At 45.9% G+C, this 21,231-nt stretch overlaps 1 protein-coding gene across 2 annotated transcripts in view; it reads left to right on the forward strand.

Annotated features, from left to right (window-relative positions):
• The first annotated feature begins 1,275 nt into the window (after window positions 1-1,275).
• Sppl3 (signal peptide peptidase like 3) overlaps window positions 1,276-21,231 on the forward strand; it is a 102,871-nt gene continuing 82,915 nt past the window's right edge. Inside the window, exons 1-2 of one of the 2 annotated variants that reach the window (XM_059248742.1) lie at window positions 1,382-1,508; window positions 3,433-3,694. In XM_059248742.1, coding sequence (XP_059104725.1) covers window positions 3,693-3,694 — 2 coding nt within the window. In that variant the 5' untranslated portion in view covers window positions 1,382-1,508; window positions 3,433-3,692. Of the gene's footprint in view, window positions 1,509-3,432; window positions 3,695-21,231 lie in introns of both variants that reach the window. The other variant, XM_059248741.1, reaches the window with a different exon arrangement.

Raw genomic sequence — 21,231 nt, forward strand, 5'->3', positions numbered from 1 at the left:
CCGTATAGCTGAGGATGACCCTCATCTTTTGCTCCGCTTACCCCCACTTCTGCAGTTCCGGGGTTACAGTGTCATGTAGCCCAGTTTTGTGGCTTTAAAAATCCTCTATTTGTCCCTCCGGCCCCAGATGCCCAGTGACCTTTACATTGTTTCCATAGTTATTGTTCCAGAATGTCATGTGATCAGAAACATACACTATGTAGCTTTCTCAGATACTCTTACATTTAGACATATGCTTTTCGCTTTTCTCCGTCTTTCTTATTCATTCATTTACTTATTTATTTGCTACAGTGCCTCTCTATGTAGTCTTGGCTGGCCCGGAACTCTATATAGAGATCTGCCTGCCTCGACCTCCCGATTAAAGGCGTGCGCCACTAGACCTGGCCATATTTTTTTTTCCCCTAAGACAGGGTCTCACATAGCACTCTACCAACTGCGCTGTGCCCATCCACCCTATCTAAAGTAGCCTGCGCCTTTCCTCTCTGTCCCTTTGTAAACAGCTTCCTAACTCTGCAATCATCTCCGTGCTTCGGTCGGCGCGAACAACTCATGCCTCTCTTCCTTTCGCTGAGACTTGTGTCTGCAAGGACAAGGGCCCAGGCGAAGGAGCTTGTCACCCAACCAGGCTCCGCTGATGGGCTCGACGAAGACAAGCCGTGGAGCATCGGACTTGGCACCCGGGCGCCGCGCCGCGTGAGCTACGGGGCCGGCCTGCCTGCCTGGCACCGGAACGCCACCCGCTTGAATGACAGTTGACGGGCCGTTGAGGACCCAGGTCAAAGCACGGATGACGGAAGCCTTGACAGTTGAGTGGCAGCCGAACGACGGGCGCACCGGGCGCCTAGCACGCGGCTGCGGCCTCGAGAGAGCCCGGGGCTGGCCGGAGGGGCGCTCCGCGCATGGGCCGCGCGCGCGCGAGGGGCGGGGCGCGGGCGCGCGGGGGTCACGTGAGCGTGTTTTGGCCACGTGACGCGCGGCCCGGGCTCTCTCCGCCTCCCTCCCCCCCCAGCCCCCCACCTCCACCCGTTCCCTCCTCCCTCGGCGGGTGTGCTCCGAGCGGCCTCGCCTCACCGCCTAGCGCCCCCGTCAGCCGTTGCCGCCGCCGCCGCCGCCGGCCATGTCCCCCGGCCGCCGCCGCCGCCGCCCGAGCGCGGCGCTCCCGCGGCCCGGCGCGCACTGAGCGCGGGCCCGAGCTGCCGTTCGCCCGCGCCCGGGGCCCTTGTTCTCCGCCGCCGCCGCCGCCGCCGCCGCCGCCATGTTGGGTTTGGAGCCGCAGCGGAGCCGCCGCCGCCGCCGCGGCTGACGAGGCCCGAGCGCGGAGCCCGGGGCCGCGCCGGGGCCCAGGGAAGCGGGGCCCGTCGGAGTGTCCCGTCGGAGCCCGAGTTGCCCGTCCGCCGTGCGAGCGAGCGAGCGAGCCGCCGGGCCCCCGGCCGCGCCCTCTGCCGCCCGGCCGAGCGAGCCGCGGAGCCCCGAGAGGCAAGCACCATGGCGGAGCAGACCTATTCGTGGTGAGTGCGGGCTTTGGGGGTGGTGGTGATGGTGGTGATGATGGTGATGATGGTGGTGGTGGTGGTTGGAGCGGGGGAATCCGGGCCGCAGGTGGCGTGCGGGGCCGGGGTGCGGGCGTCCTCGGAGCCCAGGGGGAGGGGCGGGCATCCGAGCTGCACCGCGGAACCGACTGGCGCGGGTGTCGGCGGGCAGGAGGGACTGGAGAAAGGGTGGGCAGAGGCGGGCCTGGGTGGAGGTGCACCCCACTCTGGCGAGAACAGGTGGTAAGAGGCGCAACTTGCAAGTAGTGGGGTGTGTGTGTGTGTGTGTGTGTGTGTGTGGCGGGGGGTGCGGTGGGGTGGGGGGAGCGGCCGCCTCCACGGTGGGCAGAGGCCCTGCGCCGAGAGCGAGCGAGCCTTGCACGGCGGCGGCGGAGGGGAGTGTGTTCGGATGACCACATTCTGGAAAGGAAGTCGTCGTTGGTAGCAGTGGGGGCATGGGCCGTCTTTGTAAGGGTTGGTACTCCGCTGTAGGGATTCGAGGTGTGCTCGCGTCGTCGTCGTGTGGGTCGATTACGGAGATGGAGGGCGTGCAAGTTAAGTCCCTTTCTGGGGGACTTGTCAGCGTGTTAAGGGGACTGAGTGAGACACAGGCTTGTACTTTACAGGGGGTGTGTGTGACAAAGGCGTTCTGATCCAGGGAGTCCCAAGTTTGGGGCGAGAGAGATGTGAGAAGTGCAGAGGTGTGGAGTGTTTGCAGTGGAGGGAAGTTGATTATATTCGGGACGAGTGGAGAGGGTGTAGTTGAGCAAGTAATGGCTTAGGGGGGATGAGAAAACAAGAGATGGATGGTAGGTTGTAGGTGTGGGGCGGGGAGGGAGCCTGGTTGCAGTCTGGAGAGGCTGGAGGTGGTTTGAAGCACTTGTGGTTTGTTACAGAGCTGTAGACTCTCCCTAGAGTAGGGTTGAATGTCCACTTCGTTTTGTCATTGGAAAAGTGAGTGAGTTCTTCTTTCTTTTTCCCTGAACTCTAAAGTACAAGAATTGCCTTTTCCACAGCCTGTGCGGATTAAGTGGATACCCTCACAAAGCACAGGACAAGCTGTCAGGTGTCAACATTATAATCGTCGTTGTAGGGAGACAGTGAAAGAAATGGGTTATATATGAAAACAGAGAATGGTTATGGTAAGTCAGGAACTCATCGTGATTGGAGATAATTTAATACAAACTTCAGTCAAGTGTACATGGCCTCAGAAAGAAGAGAAACTGAGAGGAAGTAACTGAAAGAAAGTTAGGTTTTGGTTGACTACAGCTGTGTTTTCAAAGGACAGACTGACAGTTTTTGGCAGCAGTGAGGGCAGGTGGTGTGGGACCCGGGGTTACAGCTTGCTTTCCTGAGGCTGGAGTAGGAAGTGAAGGGGCTGGGGACAGTGATGCTGCCTGCAGTGGGCGGTGGCTGTGCACCCGGAGCTGGGCCTGCACCACAGGACTCCTGCACCGGGAACCCTGTGGTACTGTGAAAAGGCTGGGGTTGGTTGGAAAAATAACACAGTGGTCAGGAAATGGGGAAACTGCTGTACATGGTGGCACACACTTGCAGTCCCCGTTTGAGGCTGGCCTGGGCTGCAAAGTCATAACCCTGTCCATAAACTGGAAAGGTAAAGAGTCTTTCTGTGACACTCATGGGCCCTACTGGTTAAGGAGAGCCCATGTGAACTACTGGTTAAGGGGAGACCATGTGAACTACTGGTTAAGGGGAGACCATGTGAACTACTGGTTAAGGAGAGCCCATGTGAACTACTGGTTAAGGGGAAACCACTTGGTGAAAGCTGAGCATTTACAAGATACAGTCTCTTGAAATATTTCCTTAGGTCTCAGCTCTGAGGATTGACCGTTGAGGAAGCACCTTGCCATCAGGATGCTCAGCCTCTCTTGTGTGTTTTCAGGTGCAGACAGTCCACAGCGTCTTGAGAGAGGATGAGGAGGCTAGGCTCTTACCCCATTGTGTGGGTCTTCCCAAGCCAACCAAGGGACAGAAGACTAAACACACAGTGTCAATCTGCAGCCGTTTAGTTCCCGCTTGTCTCTACGGGGAATCATCCCTAGTTTCAGAGGAGGAAACATGCCGAGTATGGGCCGCAAGTTCTCTCCTCACTTTACCCATTCTCACAGACACACCAACGTGGAGGAGGAATCCTGCACATAGATGTGGCTGAATTGGGGTTTCTGTCATTTGCAGTATCTTTTGTCATTCTTCACTTGAATTATACAGATACATAAAAAATGGTTTTTTAAAAAAACAAAATCGTGTATGATTACTAGTATTCTGCCTTAAGGAAAAATTTACTATGACCCTGTACACGGTCTGAGAACAAGTTCAGAAGGAATGTAGTATTTAAAAAATAAGCTTAAGAAGTAAGAAGCCAGGTAGTGGTGGAACATGCCTTTAATTCCAGTCCTGGGGAGGCAGAGACAGGGGAATCTCTGAGTTCGAGGCCAGGCTGATCTCAAAAGCGAGTTCCAGGACAGGCTCCAAAGCTACAGAGAAACCCTGTCTCGAAAAATCAAATAAAACTAAACAAAAATAGGCGTATGTTATAGGCTGTGACATGTAAGTTGTATATGAAACAAGATTGCTAGGATTGCTAAATACTGTGATCTCTCATATCTGTTATTTTATTCTGTTGTTTTGTGCATGTTTAACTTTTTTTGTAATAAAATTAAAACATTAAACTCTGCCTATAAGATTGTATGGTTCAGAGTTCTTGTGCTTGCTCATTTCCTAGAAGATTCTGTCACCCAAGGTCTAGCTCAAGCTCCATCTAGCTGTGAAGTATTTTTTGCCCACTCCTGAAAGGTGGTCTTTTTATTTTTAATACTTGATATCATCCTGTCTGCATCACCCCTTCCATTTCTTGAGTGAAAACTGAGCCTGCTCACTAAACTTTCAGAGGGAGGACCACGTGACACTAACCTTTGTCCTCTAGTGCCTAGTGCACCGTCTGGCACATAACTTCTGCCGGGTAGTAAATATTGTGTGATTAATGTGATGGCATCTTTTCAGTTTATCTTCTGTTGAAAGAATGTTGAGTAGGAGGAGGGGCTACTGCAGGATTCCTGTCTACTAGCTTTTCCTGATGTCCCGTTGTGTTTACAATATGGAGTGTCATACTTTGTTTATACTTCTGAGACAAGATCTCACTGTAGCATCCAGACTGACCTGGAACACAATATGATTTCAGGTTGACCTTGAACTCACTGTCTTCCTGTCTGCTGGATGCTGGGATGGCAAGGCTGCCACACCACTCCCTGTTAAGGTGTGAAATAAAAGTTGCTAACAGAAGTTTAAAGTAGTTGGTAGGGACACCAGGGTCTTCTTTATGTAGCTGAGACTGGCTTTGAATCCTGATGGTCTCTTCCTCTCTAGTGAGTATGGGCACTTGTGTCGCATTGGTTCATCAAGTGCTGGGATTAGACTCACAGTTTTACCATTCATGCTAGGCGAGTAGTTACTAACTGAGCTACATCCCAGCCTCAAGAATTAGCTGCACGGTTCTGTTTCTGTCCTTTTTACTCACAGTGAGGAAGTAAAAGAATGCACGCAGAAACACAAATTGAAGGTTGAAGGAAAACACTTGGCTAGTGTATACTCAGGAGTAGTTGTTTCAGTGTCAGTCTGTGAGAAGCCCCAACTTGGCTCTTGAAATCAATGCAACCCTTGTTTAGGATTGCCCTTCAACCTGCAAGGGATGTGCTTGGCTTACTGTTTGTAAGGAGAAGGCCATCATCCTTAAACATTCAAGTGAGTCTCATTACCAAAGAACTAGCATAGTGATTTATTTTGTATTTCTGTGTGTTCATGTTTTGAGGATTGCAAAGGAAAAAAACTGGGGTCCAAAAGAGTATAAGGTGGGAGTGATGAGATGGATCACCAGGTAAAACTGACTGCCTCACAAGCCTGGCCTCCTGAGCGCCGCTACTGGAAGCAACGTAAATATAGAAGAAGAGACCCAGCTCCACAAAGTTGTCCTGTGCCACACTTGAATGCTGGCACTCAGATGCACATATCACACGCATGCACATGTTCCACATACAAACAAAATGAAAAGTTTAAAAGAATGCAAGAAACTCACCCAAGGATACAAACCATAAAAGGGCTCAGAGTCCAGACTGTTCGACAGTGATACTAACACAATCTAAGTAACTCAGGCAGAGATGGCTGTGAGCTGGAGGCCAGCCTGGTCTACACAGCCAGTTCCAGGATAGCCAGAGCTCCATAGAGAAACCTCAAGAAAAGAGAAAGAAAAAGAAAAGCAAACAAGCTATAAACATTGAGTTTAGGAGCTTAGGGAGAAGACAGGAGGAGTTTGTGTTTATGTGAGAGAGAGAGAGAGAGAGAGAGAGAGAGAGAGAGAGAGAAGGCTTTTACCAGACAGTTGTGTATAGAAATGAAATAGGGTTTTAATAAAAAATCTGATTAGTGATCAAAAAACCCAGAGTCTGTGTGGTATGTTCCTACAGTCCTTTTCCAGTGTCTTCTGTCGCTGAGTTTCTGTGTTGGCTTCCTCTTTGGAGGCCAGTTTTCTGAGTGGCCTTCTGTGATCTAAGTTAGATTATAGCAGTCCTATGCTAGTGGTTTTGGCCACAGTTGAATAAAATTCCAATTCCTTAGTGCAGTCCTTCAAGGTTTAGTCTGTTTCTCCGAGAGATGACAGATGGCAAACAAAATACCCTACAGAAGGTGAGTGTTTGTGCTCTGTGGACTTCTTGCTCTCTAGTAGGTGATTGGTACTGAGCAGATGAATGAGAATACTTCTGCCTGCACTGCTGTCTAAAATCAGATCCGATTCCATTAAGGTGGTGGTGGTCTGTGACCATGGACATTATCATTCATGTGCAGAGAATGAAAAACAGGTCTCCAGAGCTGCTGGAGGTCAGTTCTGATTTAGGGTATTGTGTTTGTTCTGATCATCACTGTTTTAGCAGCTGCAGCTTTTTCAGAACGTAGTTTAAAACACCTAGGGCCGTGGGCTGGTTTATTCAGACGTGTTTTGCCTATAGGTTAAAGTGCTGTGATGATATAATTTGGGTAACAATGAGATTTAAGCTAAAATTAACCAACGTTAACACCTTAAATTTGTTTTTAAATCACTTCTCAATTTTATGATGAAGTCCTTGAGGGGAAAAGAAACTGGACACATTTTTATGTGATCGTTTCCTTTACAGATGGCAGATGCCATGGTAGTGTGAGATGTCACACAGCTGTATCTGATTGTAACGTCAATAACATCAGTAAATCACTAAGTTTCATTGTTCTTACCTGTTTCTTCAAACATTTCATGCAAAATGAAAAGCTGTTTTGTAGACCAGGCTGGCCTGGAACTCACAGGTTCACCTGCCTCTTGCTCTGGACTGTGGGATTAGAACCTCACACCACTTCTGGGCTGGAGAATATTTTGAGAGTAGCTGACCAAGCACGGCTTTAGTTGGGTGTCGACATCTGAACACTTAAGTAATTTATTGCCCTGACAATAAGCCATGAGGACATTTTGACTTTTAAAGTGCTGTAATTTATTTTTTAAAATTTTTTTAAAGTTTTTTTGTTTGTTTTGTTTTTGTTTCTTTCTTTTTATTTATTTATTTTTGTTTGTTTTTTTTTTTCTTTTTTTTTTTTTTCTTCTTGAGACAGGGTTTCTCTGTGTAGCCCTAGCTGTAGGCCTGTAACTCTCTCTGTAGACCAGGCTGGCCTCAGACTCAGAGATTTCTCTGCCTCTGCCTCCCAAGTGCTGGGGTTTTTAAAGGCATGTGCCACCACCATGGGCTATGTTTTTAAAGTTTAATAATTCTTTTTTGGAAGTTAAAATATTTGTTTTACATGATTCTGTAAACTGAGAAGTATCTGTAACTTGGAGTTTCTGTATCACATTTTCTAAACTTAAGGAGTTAAGAGCAGAATGCCTTAGAGTTTGAGCCTTTTAGGTATCCCCAGGGACCCCCAGGTAACCAAATTGAATTTTATAGGGAAAAATTCTGCAGTTAGTTCCTAGGACCTTTGGAAAGAATCGGCACCTTTCGGATTTTAGTAATCACTCTCACTTGTGCTGTATCTTAAAGAAAAAAAGCTCATTTACTGATGGAGCCCCAATAAAAAGGTTGTAGCTTTAAAAAACAAAACAAAACAAAAAACTGTTAGACTAGTCACTGCACTAGCCTGTCAGAGACCTTCAGAAAAGTGTTGTTTTCTTCGCTTGTAGGATTTACTGTAACTTGTAGAAAAGTTGTAGATGAACTCTTGGGAATTGAGTACTGATGGCCCCCTCCCATCTAGACAGATTCTCCTCTCGTTTTCACTGTGACTTCCACTGAATGAAGTGACTGCTCAGAAGCGGTCACCTTCTGACTGAAGTTCAGTTTGAAATCCCAAGGTGGAATTCTGCTCTTGGACTGGAATCTTTGTTGGAGAGTGACTTTTCACCTCTGATTAACTGTGACCTCACTGTATCATAGGTGCAGTGTTTCCTCAAGCACTGTACCACTGACAAACACCCCCCCCCCCCCTCCGGGCTTCTACAGGTCCTGCCTCTGCAGGGCTGCAGAGGTTCTGTGAGATGCCCTGTAGAAATGCTTTCTGTTTTCTACAGCTATCTCTGGTAGGCTCAAAACAGGTCTTTAGCATAGGAATGCTTTCTCTTGTTGACAGTCTAGCCAGCATTTAAACTCTTGAGACGTCCACTTTATCAGGAATGCCAAGTGATGATATATAAGAAGAAGGAGAATAACTTGCAAATTGCTACTGACTTATAGGTCTGAGTAGTCAAGTCACGACCTTCACAGGTTTCATTGTCCACCCCTGCAGTTCACAGCGGAAGAGAAATCGTAAGGTTACATTTATTTTCATGTAATAATTAGTGAGTCCTTTCAGGGCAAGTGGACTTTCCCTGGATTTCTCTGTAATGCACAGGAAAGTTTTCTATTCTTCTAACGGCCAGGGCAAGGCTTTACCAGTTTCTTATCTGTTTCCTTACCCACAGAGTCTGAAGACACACCCACTTCCCTCTATCTAGCAGCAGGCCTAGCCTTCACTCTTGACCTAAATAGGACATACTCGCTAGAATTTTGTCCATTGTTTCTTCAGCCTGGCTGCACAGACATTCTGACTGTTGTGCCTGACTTCATTTTGTTGTGTCTTTGTCTTAATCTGTACATAATATCCTCTAACTTTACCTTCAAAACTTGATCAACTTTAGGCCTTGCTTTTTTTTTAAGAAAATATTTTGTTGGCATCCAGAGCTCTTTCTTGTTGTTCTAAACATCTACACACTTGAATCCATTCCTCAGAAATTTTATAAGAATCTTAGAAGTAGGAATTAATTGTAAAGAACCAATTCTCTTTGCTTTGGTTAGTGCAAACGTTTTTAGCAATGCTGTCTGGTACCCCAAGCCCGGTTAGCCAGCAGTGAGCCAGAGAGAGAGAGAAGGTCAGTAACTGAGTGAGGGCCAAGAGTAGACGACCAGACACTCTGCACACTTGGGAAACTTAACGGTGAGAAACAGGAGGGAGAGGAATCAGAAGCTGTGTGAGGCAGAGTGATTGGGAAAGTGAGGGGTACAAAAGGAGTTTGAGGAGCAGGACTGTAAAAAGCTTTGGGATTCAGAGGGGATGACTTTGCAAAGGAATTAGTGGAAGTGTGCTGGTGAGATCAGAGCAGAGGGGTGGGACGCAGGAGGGCTGGACAGTGGAGGTGTAAAGGCCTCTCTCTAGAGAGGACCAGGGAAGGAGGGAAGAGGTGGCTGGGTACCAGTGGGGCCCTAAAGGGTGGGTTTTCACTCTGAGTCAGAAAGAATTGTGTGTGAGGGCGGGAAGAAGAAACTGATTTTGGAAAGAGAAAAGGCTTTGTTTTGTTTTCTTTGTAGTTTAGAGTTTACTTTTCTTTACATTATTATGGATATTGTCTAAGAGCTGTACACTTAGTGTGCGCAGCTACCCTTTGTCACCTGGCCTGTGTTATGTGGTCACTAGAGCTGTACACTTAGTGTGCGCAGCTACCCTTTGTCACCTGGCCTGTGTTATGTGGTCACTAGGTTTGGTGGTGGTAGATTTAGTAATCTTTTTTTCAATTGCTTGGATATAAAATTCAACCTCTTTACATCTGACATTTGAACAAATACGGCCTTACAATCCCATTTACCTTAAAAATGTTATTTCAGCTAAATTAAATAACTGGTTTGTCTAGTTACAGGGACTTTTAGGTGGTCCTTGTCCATCTCTAGATGTGTGTAGGTCCTACCTGTCCTTTCAAGGTCCAGCGGAAATGTTGTCCTCTTTAAAACTTTATGAAATTTCTCTGTATTTTACTTGTTGGCAAGTGTGTGCTGATGTATGTGGGCAAGCGAACTATGGATTTTGTGTGGAGGTCAGAGGACAACTTTTGGGAGTCGGTTCTTGCTGTTGACCTTTTAAGGTCCAGCCTAGGCCAGGCTCGGCAGCCAGTATGTTACCTGAGGAGCCAGCTTGCTAACCCAAATGTTGTCCTGCTGTTCCAAGGCCTTTTGGTTAAACCTATAGCTGTCTATTTGTTGTGCCATATGGGCAGCACCTATGGTTTCTGACTTGGTATTGACTGTATTTAATATGGTTCTTTTCCCACCTCGTGACAGTAAAACTATAACAAAGTAGGATTCAAGCTATTTGTTTGGTCGTGTAAGGACCTATACATAGTAGGTGCTCAGAATTTTTTTTTTAATTTAGTTTTTATTTTGTGGTGTTTCAAGACAGGGTTTCTCTGTGTAGACCTGGCTGTCCTAGAACCCATGCTGTAGACCAGGCTGGCCTCTGTCTCCAGAGTGCTGGGATTAAATGCATGCACCACCACTGTCCAGCTGGGTGGTGGTGGTTGTAGACAGTCAGTTCTTTTTCTTTCAGTTTTTATTTTATGTGTATTGGTATTTTCCCTGCATGTGTGTCTGTGTAAGGGGGTTGACTTACAGATAGTTGGACTTAAAGATAGTTGTGAGCTACCATGTAGGTGCTGGGAATTGAACATGGGTCCTCTGGAAGAGCAGCAGCCAATGCTTTTAACTGCTGAGCCGTCTCTCCAGCCCTAGATTGTGAGTTCAAAAACAGCCAGAGCTACATAGTGAGACCCACTCTCAAAAAAGTAAATAAATAAATTTGTTTTTTGTATTTATTTATTTTGTGGGCCGTGTGTGTGTGTGTGTGTGTGTGTGTGTGTGTGTGTGTGTACACCAGTACCAGTGTACCACAGTGCATGTGTGAAAGTTGGAGGGTAACTTTGTAGAGTGGGTTTTCTCTCCACCATGTGGGTTCCAAGGACTGAATCCAGGTCACTTGACCTGCTGAGCCACCTCAAAGACTCTGAAGTTCCCTTGTAACTTATACTTGTTTCATGTTTGATCATCGTTATCCAGAAAGGGTGATTTAGAGCAGTTCCGTGACGTGTCTGTGTGCACTGCCTTCCTACCGTGGCAGTGCCTCAGTCTCAGGTCATGGTTGTGTCCTGGTGGCTTCTGTGTCTTTACATGCAGTCACTTTAAAGTTTTACCTTCTCTCACTGTCCTCATTCCCCCAAAGAGAGAAGGCTCTTTTCCTAGACTTGCCTCTTGCAAGAAGTGTGGGCATTTGTTTTTCGACAGGCTTTCACACTGTAGCTCAGGCTAGCCTGGAACTTGCTCTTTAGCGCAGGTTGGTTTTAGACTCTGGGTATTCTTACCGCCTTAGCCTTTCACATGATGGGATTGCAAGAGCAAGCCACTAAACTAGGCTCTCCTTCTCCCCGAAATGGGATCCTCCTGCCTCAGCCTTCCTTGTGCTAAGATGACAGGTCTGCACCGCCACACCTTACTCTTGTCTTCTCTTTCTTGTATCAAGTTTAAGAACACAGTCAAATGCTAACTTGTGAGGAGTTTATAAGCTTGGCTCCTCTGCCTCAGATTAGGCCTGTAGCTTTGGAGATGGGGAAGAGGCGACAGGATATCCCTCCCCCTTCCCTTAGGTACACTAGGGGAATCACAGAGGTAAATTGCATGTGACTACAGTTTCACCTGTCCATGGAGTCCCAATAGTAAACTGTGGCTTATTTCAGGGCGTATGACAAGTGACAGTTACACTACAGCAGGAAACAAGACTCATTTAGAGCCGTCTAGGGAAGAGAAGCCAGCAGGGTTTCTCTCTTACAAGTATGGAGCAGGGCCGGGCTGTCGTGCCTGGTTATCTCAGATAACAGACTGATTTAAGGTTAATTGAAAGATTGTTGGGGATATATAATTTAAATATTATATCTTTTATTTAATTATTAAAATTATTTCTATTAATACTTAAATACATCTTATTTAAACAGTAGTGTCAAGGGATGATCAGCAAATGAATGAATAGTAGCCAATTTGTATCAAGTCGTTTGTCAGCTGTGTTGAGACTCAGTCTCTTGGTTAGGTGCTTTGGTGAGGGGAGGCTGTGGGGTGGGTGGTTTTGTTTTGGAGACAGTCTTGGAGTCTAAGCTGGCCTTAAGTGTGCTAGGTAGCTGGGATGACCTTGAGTTCGTGATTCTTTTTGTACTTTCTGAGTGTTGGCATTACAGGTGGGCACTACCACCCACGTGGTTAGGCATTGCTTTTAGTGTTTCATACGGCTGACTGTGTCCTAATGGGTTTCTTGGTTTTGAGACAGGATCACTGCAGCTCACAATGACTGGCCTGGAACTAACTCACTGTGCATTCCAGTATATCCTTGAACTCATGGAGATTTGCTGTCTCAGCCTCTCGAGTGTTGGATTACAGGTGTGAGCCCCATGCTCACTCACCTCTTAGGTTTTATAGAATGTTCTTTGGTATTTTGCCCATTTATTTTTCCAACTTTCCAAGTTCTGTAAAGTATCTTAATGTTTTATTTGAAAGTTGATTATAGTAGCTGTTTAACTCCGTCTTTGTGATCTAGTACAGTTTTTCTCTACAGCTATGTTAAAGCCCTAAAAACTTACATTCATTACATTGATTACCTAGTGTTCTGTGCTTGTTGTTTCTGTCCTAATGGAGATATTGCCTCATTCTTTTTGCAGTTGCTTATGAATGACTCAGAATTCTCCTTGTAGCCCAGGCTGATATCGAACTCAATACCTTCCTTTGCCTACCCAGTGCTGAGATTATAGGTGTGTGCCAACTCACGCAGCGATGCGTTTATTAATCTGTGTCTTTATATGTACAGTAGTTCTCGATGGTTGGGGCTTGCTTGTTGTCTGATTTGGCAATCATTGTCCTTTTTTGTGGTCTTACTAACACCAACTATTTTCTGCCATTGAGCTATACCCCTGCAAATCTTTATTGCATTTTAATTGAAGAAGTTAGCTTACATTTGATGTAATTATTTAATATGCTTATATTTGATTCTTTTCCTTTTTGAAACATTAGTCATCTTTCCTTTCTTTCCTACTTTTTCCCTTAACGTGAGTTGAGGGGTTTTTGTTTGTTTTTAGAATTATATTTAATTATGTGTGTGTGTTTGAGGGTGTATGCACATGAATGCAGTTGCCTACAGAGGCCAGAGAGGGGGCTTGGATCCCCTGGAACTGGAGTTACAGGTGGTGGTGAGTCTTTTGACATGGGTGCTGGGAACTTGACTTGGATCTTCTGGAATAGCAACACTTGGATTTAACTTCTGAGTGCCTCTCTAGCCTGGAGTTAGTTTTTATGGCTTCATATTTGTTACATTCTCTCTCTCTCTCTACTTTTTTCTTTCTTATTTCTCCCCCCACCCCCAAAACAGGGTTTCTCTGTGTAGCCCTGGCTGTCCTGGAACTCACCTTGTAGACCAGGCTGGCCTCAAATTCAGAGATCCGCCTGCCTATGCCTCTCAAGTGCTGGGATTAAAGGCATACGCCACCACCGCCTGGCCTTATTTTTATTTTTAATGTTCTTGTTTTGGTTACTTTAGTGATTCAAGAATCACCAGTAAGCTGGGTGTGGTGGGTACTCCTTTAGCCCCAGCACTTGGGAGGGAGAGAAACCCTGTTTTTGGGGGGGAAAAGGAATTATCAGTAACTCAGTACTAAAATAGCATTATACCAGCTTGGTCTGTAGGTTGAACAGAAAATGGGGCACAGTAGAAAGGTGTGCCCCACTCCAGGATGCCTGTGGCTCTTCTGAGGGAGCTCAAAGCTGGGACTGGAATTATCCGAAGGTGGTGTTTGGATGGCGGTTTTGTATTTAAGATGGTGTGTCATTGCATAGGCCTGGGCTCCTCCTGCCTCGGTTCCCTGAATTTTGGGGTTACAGGTGTATACTGCACTTAGCTCTGAAGGTTTGCTTACTTACATATCATGTTTTTTTTTTTTTTTTTTTTTTTTTTGAGACAGAGTTTCTCTGTGTAGCCCTGGCTATCCTGGATCTCACTCTGTAGACCAGGCTGGCCTCAAACTCACAGAGATCCACCTGCCTCTGCCTCTCAAGTGCTGGGATTAAAAGTGTTTACTACCACTGCCCGGCCATGCTCTTTGGTTTTTTTTTGTTTTGTTTTGTTTTGTTTTGTTTGTTTTGTTTTGTTTTGTTTTAAGATTTATTTTTAGTTTTTTTAAGTGCGTTTGTTTGTGTGTATGTAGGAATGTATCCTTTGTATGTAGAGGCCAGAGTGGATGTTATATCCCTGGAGCTGGAGTTATACAGGGTTGTGAGCTGCCCATCGTGGGTGGAACCGAGCCCAGGTCCTCTATAAGAGCATCATGTGCTCTTAACCACTGAGCTATCTGTCTAGGAACCTCCTTCCTCCACCCCCAATTAATTTTTCTTCTAGTTATTTCACCTTTTCCTGCTTCTTTGTATGTCTCGACATTGTGAATTTTGTGTTTTCCTTATGCTGACTTTTGTTCCTTCATAGTCAAGTGGCTTTATGCTGTACCTAACCTTTGGGTACTGTAATGCTTTGTTAAGGTTTCCGTGACATTCACAGACGTTACTGTGCATGGACGGATTGAGCTCCCACTGCTAAGGGTTCCTCACAGAGATTCTTACAGAGACTTTGGTGTTGGGCTCTGTGGTGGTTTCTTTATTCTGACCAGTGGACCAAAACTGTTTCTAGTCCTTTGTGAGCTCTGGTGTCAGGTACTTGAGACTTAGGGGATTTCTGAAGAGTGCAGGCTTTCTGCGCTTTCCTTTCTCACAAGTCCTAGATGGTTCCTTCCCCCGAACTCTGTCTTCTCAATTCACTAAGACCTTCAGAGTCAGTGTTCTCTCCTTTCTGTAATTCTTTCTGCTTTTTTTTTTTTGTATTTATATTTGCTTTTATATATATATATATGGGCTGGAGAGATGGCTCAACAGTTAAGAGCACTTGGATGCTCTTCCAGACCAGGTTCAATTCCTAGTACCCACATGGCAGCTCACAACTGTCTGTAATTCCAGTTACAGGGGACCTGACACCCTCATACAGACATACATGCAGGTAAAACACATATTAAAATCAGTATATAAAAATACATATTTTTGTTGACAGAACAAAATGTTTTTTTTTTTTTAAGATTTATTTATTTATTATGTATACAGTGTTCTGTCTGCACATATCCCTGCAGGCCAGAAGAGGGCACCAGATCTCATTACAGATGGTTGTGAGCCACCATGTGGTTGCCGGGAATTGAACTCAGGACCTCTGGAAGAACAGCCAGCGCTCTTAACCTCTGAGCCATCTCTCCAGCCCCCAAAATGGTTTTTTTATGGTCTAGTCTGTAAAAACTGACTCTTTTTCTTAAAAGTTAACACCATTTTATTACCTTTTTGAAGAATTTTTTCACAAATTTTAAACTTAAATAACTTATATTCTGAAAAAGTATGTTATCATCAGTGTTTTTTGTTTTGTTTTCTTGCCCTGTGACAGATTTTTATTTTAGACAACATACTGGTGGGAGTGGCTTGCTGGTCTAGTAAATGCAATCTCCAGAGTTCTTGTCTTTTTCTCAATACATACTTGAAATTCCTTTTTATAATTCTATGTTATTTCAATTCTCCATTGTATTTGAGCTGTGTTGGATTACACAGCTTACAGTGTATGCATTCATAGTATTTGTTTCTGTACTCACAGCTTCTCCTGAGTTCTAACCACAGAGCAGTACTGTGTAGCACCAGACATACTTGCTTCAGGAAATGTGCAGCAGGTGCCAAGCCTTGCGCCCTCTTACCTAGTCGTGGCACGGATCCACATGTAGTGACCCTCTTTTGGAGTGTGTGTTTGGTTGTCATCCTGGTGGGGCTGTTGCAGGTGTTTGGTGGGCCGGCTTAGCTCTGTTAACTTCTGCAGTGTGGAGACCAGCATTCTGTAGTGACCTAGTCTGTCTCTGTGCTGGTTGACTCTTGTTTGGTTACCTAAGTCTGAAATGTTTTTGCATACAAATTCAGAGCATTTAACATGGTGCATTGTCCCTGAATCTCCGTGTTCATATGTTGGAGTACACTGTCCTTTTTTTTTTAGAGTTTGGCCAACAGTCTGTCATTTGGAAAGCATGTCACATGCACCAGTGCTCCTCTGGGGGTTCTAGTCACAGCTTAGCTACAGTTAGGACTTCATAATTGATTTCCTTAGTTTTCTATTTTGAGACAGGGTTTCACTTTGTAGTTCAGGCTGATCTTAGATTGAATTTATGGCAGTCTCCTTCAGTCGTCTGCATAACCTGAAGACAGTTTTATACAAGATTTTAAATAATGTTTTTTTCTTAAAACAAAAGCTTGTGTTCATTGGACTACTAGAAAGGAGCACTGTCACTATTTTAGCCATTCTGGTGTTGGTCTGTTTTTACCAGCCCGAGTCATCCCTGATTCTGAATCTATTGGCACTAATAAGGAATCATTTTCTTGCACTTATTTGCACATGAGTAGTTGCCAGTAAAAATCATGACACATGACTGCAGTGAATCAGTGATGTGTTTAAGGAAGCTAAGAGCAGTGTGGCCATACATCATCAGAGCACTGTATCAACCGTCACACATCAGCACAGCCACCAACAGCTGTCAATCTCCATTCTGCAGTGCTGTTAAAGGTTACTGTAAGCTGTAGTTTTCCTGTTTTATTTTAGTTGGGAACAAATATTAGAGGCAGTTTAATGGCCATGAACGTAAGGCTTAAGGAGACATTGTGCTGAGTGGTTTTCAGTGCCTAACTAACAGTGTCTCTCTTAGAGGACTGGCTTTGTGGGCTGCATTATTGCTTGTCTGTCAGAAATGCATGTGCTCTGGTCCTTTGATGAGCACTGCTTCTTCGCATTATTAAAATACCATCTTCAGCCAGATGGAGTGGTGCACTGTAGATGGACGTTTCCTGTCCCAACTGCCCGGTCTCAGGTAATTAACTCAGAGGCTTGTATTAATTATGAATGCTCGGCCAGTAGCTCAGGCTGTTATTAGCTAACTCTTACGGTTTAAGTTAACCCATATTCCCTATTTACATTCTGCCACATGATGGGACCTTTATTGGCATGGCACATTCATCTCCTGCTCCTCTGTGTCTGGCTGGCCACTCTTGCCTCGCGCTTCTCCTTAGTTGGACGTCACACCTATACTTCCTGCCCAGCTATTGGCCAATCAGTGTTTTATTAAACCAATTTGAGTGACAAATCTTGACAGTGTACAAGAGGATTACAGCAGTGCACACTTTTAATCCCAGCACTTGGGAGGTCAGAGGCAGATGAATTTTTGTGAGTTTGAGGCTAGCCTTGTCTACATAGTGAGTTCAAAGAAAGCCAGGGCTATAGAGAGATTTTCAAAAAACAAACAACTAAAAAAGGTTTAAAATTCATTGTCACTACTGACAACCCCCCCCCCCACACACACACACACTTTTCTGTGGTGTTAAAACATTTTTTTTCTTGCTTCATTGCCAAGTTGCAGTACCAGGTAGAATTTTATTGTACCTATTGTCATACTCCTGAGACAGGAACAAAAAAAAAAAAAAAAAAAAAAAAAAAGGAAAATAAAATAAAAGACTAGAATTTTAGTGCTGAACCATCAATACGAGTTAGCTTCCTGGATAAGCCGCTGCCTGCAAGGACAGAAAAGAGAAAGGTTAGACCTTGAAAACGTAAATTGTCTGCATAGTGCAGCAGTGCAAACGTGTGTGATCTGATCTAAGATGGGAATTCTGGGTGCTGAGGGGGTTAAAGGTAGAAAAGCGAGCCTTAAAGTCACCCTACCCCATTTGAGACAGGGTCTCCTACATCCCAGGCTGGCCTCAGACTCTGTGTCTCAAGGTCATTGAAAATAACCTTGAACTTCAGATTCTTCTGCGTCAGCTGGGAGTGTTGGGAGGCGCTCCTGGGAGAGCACACCACCATGATCTGTTTACGAGGTGCTGTGTCCAACCCTGGACTTGATACATGCTAAGCAAGCACTCCACCTGTTATGCCGCATTCCCAGCCAGAGGACGTTTTCTTTCACTGAATCACCTTTATAGGTGTTCTTCCAGAGAGCAGGTGACATGAACACATCTTACCATTTTCTTCTGTGTAAATAGTACCCAGCTATCCTCAGTATATTTACAGTGCACCTCAAGTATAAGGAAATGATACAGTTTTGATCCTGTACTGCGTTCAGACGTACTAGTCATCCCCCAGACCTTAACTGTATGCCTGCACCACTTACCAAGACATCCAGATGACAAAGAAGCCTGCTATCAAAATTCAAATTTAAGGGGACAAGACACAAGTATTCTTTCTACTGTCCCTGTAAAAATGTTGGATGCTGGCTAAATTTGACCCTTACATAGAATTTAAATAATCCCATCACCCCCCCCCACACACACACACACACATCCCAGTGCTGTTAACCTGCTGCCTCGTCCACAAGGTCCCCGATTGCAGGGACAGTTCTTCACTCCTTCCAAACGGCACTGGGCACCTGTGCTGACTTCTGCAGTTGCTGTATAGGAACAACAAAAGGTGCTCTAGTACGAGAAAGTGCAAGGAGTGATGCAGAGTTTGGCCACACTTAGTACATGCAGCCCACACACAGACACACAACTTGTGCACACCGCTTTTAAATTTATTAAGGGAAATACCAGTTTGGATGCACACGCCGCTGTGTTTGTTGAAAAGGTACTGATTCTATCCCATTCCGAAACTCTCATCTTCTCATTCTCACTGGAACCCTCCACTTCCACCCCATGGCTTAGGCTGCCAATGTTTTGTTTGTTTTGTTTTTATCGAGACAGGCTTTCTCTGTGAGGCCCGGGCTGTCCTGGAACTCTCTGTGTAGACCAGGCTGGCCTGAACTCAGAGATCTGCCTGCCTCTGCCTCCCGAGTGCTGGGATTAAGGATGGGTGGCTACCAGCTTTTTTTTTTCTTTTTTCTTTCTTTCTCTTTTTTTTTTTTTTTGTTTTTGTTTTTGTTTTTGTTTTTGTTTTTGTTTTTCAAGACACGGTTTCTCTGTGTAGCTTTGCGCCTTTCCTGGATCTCGCTCTGTAGACCAGGCTGGCCTCGAACTCACAAAGATCCGCCTGCCTCTGCCTCCCAAGTGCTGGGAGTGCTGGGACTAAAGGCGTGCGCCACCACCGCCCAGCGGCTACCAGCCTTTTTCTCCCCCAGCACCAGAAATTATGTCTTGTCATCTTTCTACAAACCATTTACGAAGTTATTACACCACCACCACCCCACCATCCCCCCCCCCCACACACACACACACATACTTTCTCCTAACTGCTGACTTTACACTAGAAAGCTGGCAAGAAAGTTCACCTTGGGGCCAGGCTGGAGACACAGGCAGCTCTTCCAGGGTGAAAGAGTCCTTCTGAAGAGAGCTCCGTCCACTCACAGCTTCCTGATCTTGGAAACCATTGCTAGGTGCTGCTTTCTCCAGTGTAGGTGGGAAATAAAACAACAAAAAGAACCTGGGGCACCTAGAGTCTGGTCTTCCATGAGGTGCACAAAATTGATCTTACACCCTCTGAAAACTTCCAAGGGCCAGGAGGCACCCTGGCTGTCCCCCAGACCTGCCTATCAGGGTCTGGGGGAAGGAGCTAAACACTGGGTCCTCACCTTCTTAATATGGGCGGCGATGTCCATTTCTCTTATTTTTCCAGTTGATTTCTGCCTGGGTAGCACACCCTGTTAAGTCCTGTTTCATCTTTTCCGGCATCTGGATAGTGTAGCACATCATTCTCTGTGGTGGACTCCAAATCCCCACCTCCTTTCTCTGCCAGCATAGTGAGGTTTGTTGTCGGGAGTAGAGGGTAGAAGTCTTAGGAGGGCAGGACTGCAGACATCGTCTGGGGAGGCCGCAGCTCAGCACAGTGGGAAGTGGATGATGCTGCTGCCTTCTGGTTTCCAGAACCCACCCCTGCCTCGCACCACTTGTCCCTATTGGCAGAACGTAATCCCCAGAATTCTCCCATTGGTCCGTTGACGCAGTGGTTGCTGGCTGGGTCTTTGCTGCTGCTTTGTGGTGAGGCACACCCGGCAGCTTTTCCCAGGTGTGTGGAAAGCCATGTAAAATCCCAAGTGGCTGTGAGTGTACTCAAGTACGCTCTTCAACGGCGGCCTCCAGGAGGTGGCCTCTCCCTTCTTCCAAAGGTACCCGAAATAGGGCCGGCTGGGCTACGGGGGTATGCAGGGGCGTTGGCACCGGAAGAGCCCTTGGGCTTCCACCGCTTACATTCTTAGCGAGGGACCAGTGTGAGGGCACTGGGGATGAGAAGGGAAGGAGATTTATGTTTGAACTCAGGATTATCCCCAGAGGGATCTCCACCAGGCAGTGCAGATTTAATTTAAGAAGTTGGGGCTCTGGATGGATCGGGGCTTATTGAGCCCCAAGATGTATATAAGATGTGTTTGCCCAGGGAAGGAAGTATTTACTCTGTGAGAGTCTCTCCTAATTTAGGATTGTATCCAGAGGGAAATACCCCAGTGGAGAAGAAGGCATTCTTCAGAGATGTCTCCCCTAATTTAGGGAAACTGATCACTGCAGTGCTTTCAGAGCAGTGAAGGTTGAGGGAGAGGGGCAGGGTCAGATCTGGGTGTGGACAGTATCGTCACACACTAGCTGTTTCAAGTTGATGGCTTTTGTTTTTACCTCTGGGAAGATCCTCAGCACAGTGTGGCACATAGTAAATGCTCAGTGAATCTAGTAATTGTATTTTGTGGAACTATCCCAAAGCCACAGAAGGCTTTGAACAACTGACTCTTAAACGCCTATATATGTAGTTTTGATCCTTCATACATAAAGTGTATGTTAAGAATGTAATTAGAGCCGGGCGGTGGTGGCGCACGCCTTTAATCCCAGCACTCGGGAGGCAGAGCCAGGCGGATCTCTGTGAGTTCGAGGCCAGCCTGGGCTACCAAGTGAGTTCCAGGAAAGGCGCAAAGCTACACAGAGAAACCTTGTCTCGAAAAACCCAAAAAAAAAAAAAAAAAAAAAAAAAAAAGAATGTAATTAGAAGCTTCCTGTTTACATTTCCACATTTTTCTCTTAGTCTGATTAACAGTTTGAACACAAACTGTGGTGGTATTGTGTTCTCCAAAATATTGTGTATGCTAATAAACTTATCTGGGGTGAGAGAAGAGAACAGCCACAATATTAAACATAGAGGATAGGCAGTGGTAGCACAGGCCTTTAATCCTAGCATTCCAGAGGCAGAAATCCCTCTGGATCTCTGTGAGTTCAAGGCCACATTGGAAACAGCCAGGCGTGGTGACTCACTCCTTTAATCCCAGAATGCGAGCCTTTAATCCCAGGGAGTGGTGGTAGAAAGCAGAAAGGTTTAT

Source organism: Peromyscus eremicus, chromosome 23 (genome assembly GCF_949786415.1).
Source record: "Peromyscus eremicus chromosome 23, PerEre_H2_v1, whole genome shotgun sequence".
NCBI classification, from domain to species: Eukaryota; Metazoa; Chordata; class Mammalia; order Rodentia; family Cricetidae; genus Peromyscus; species Peromyscus eremicus.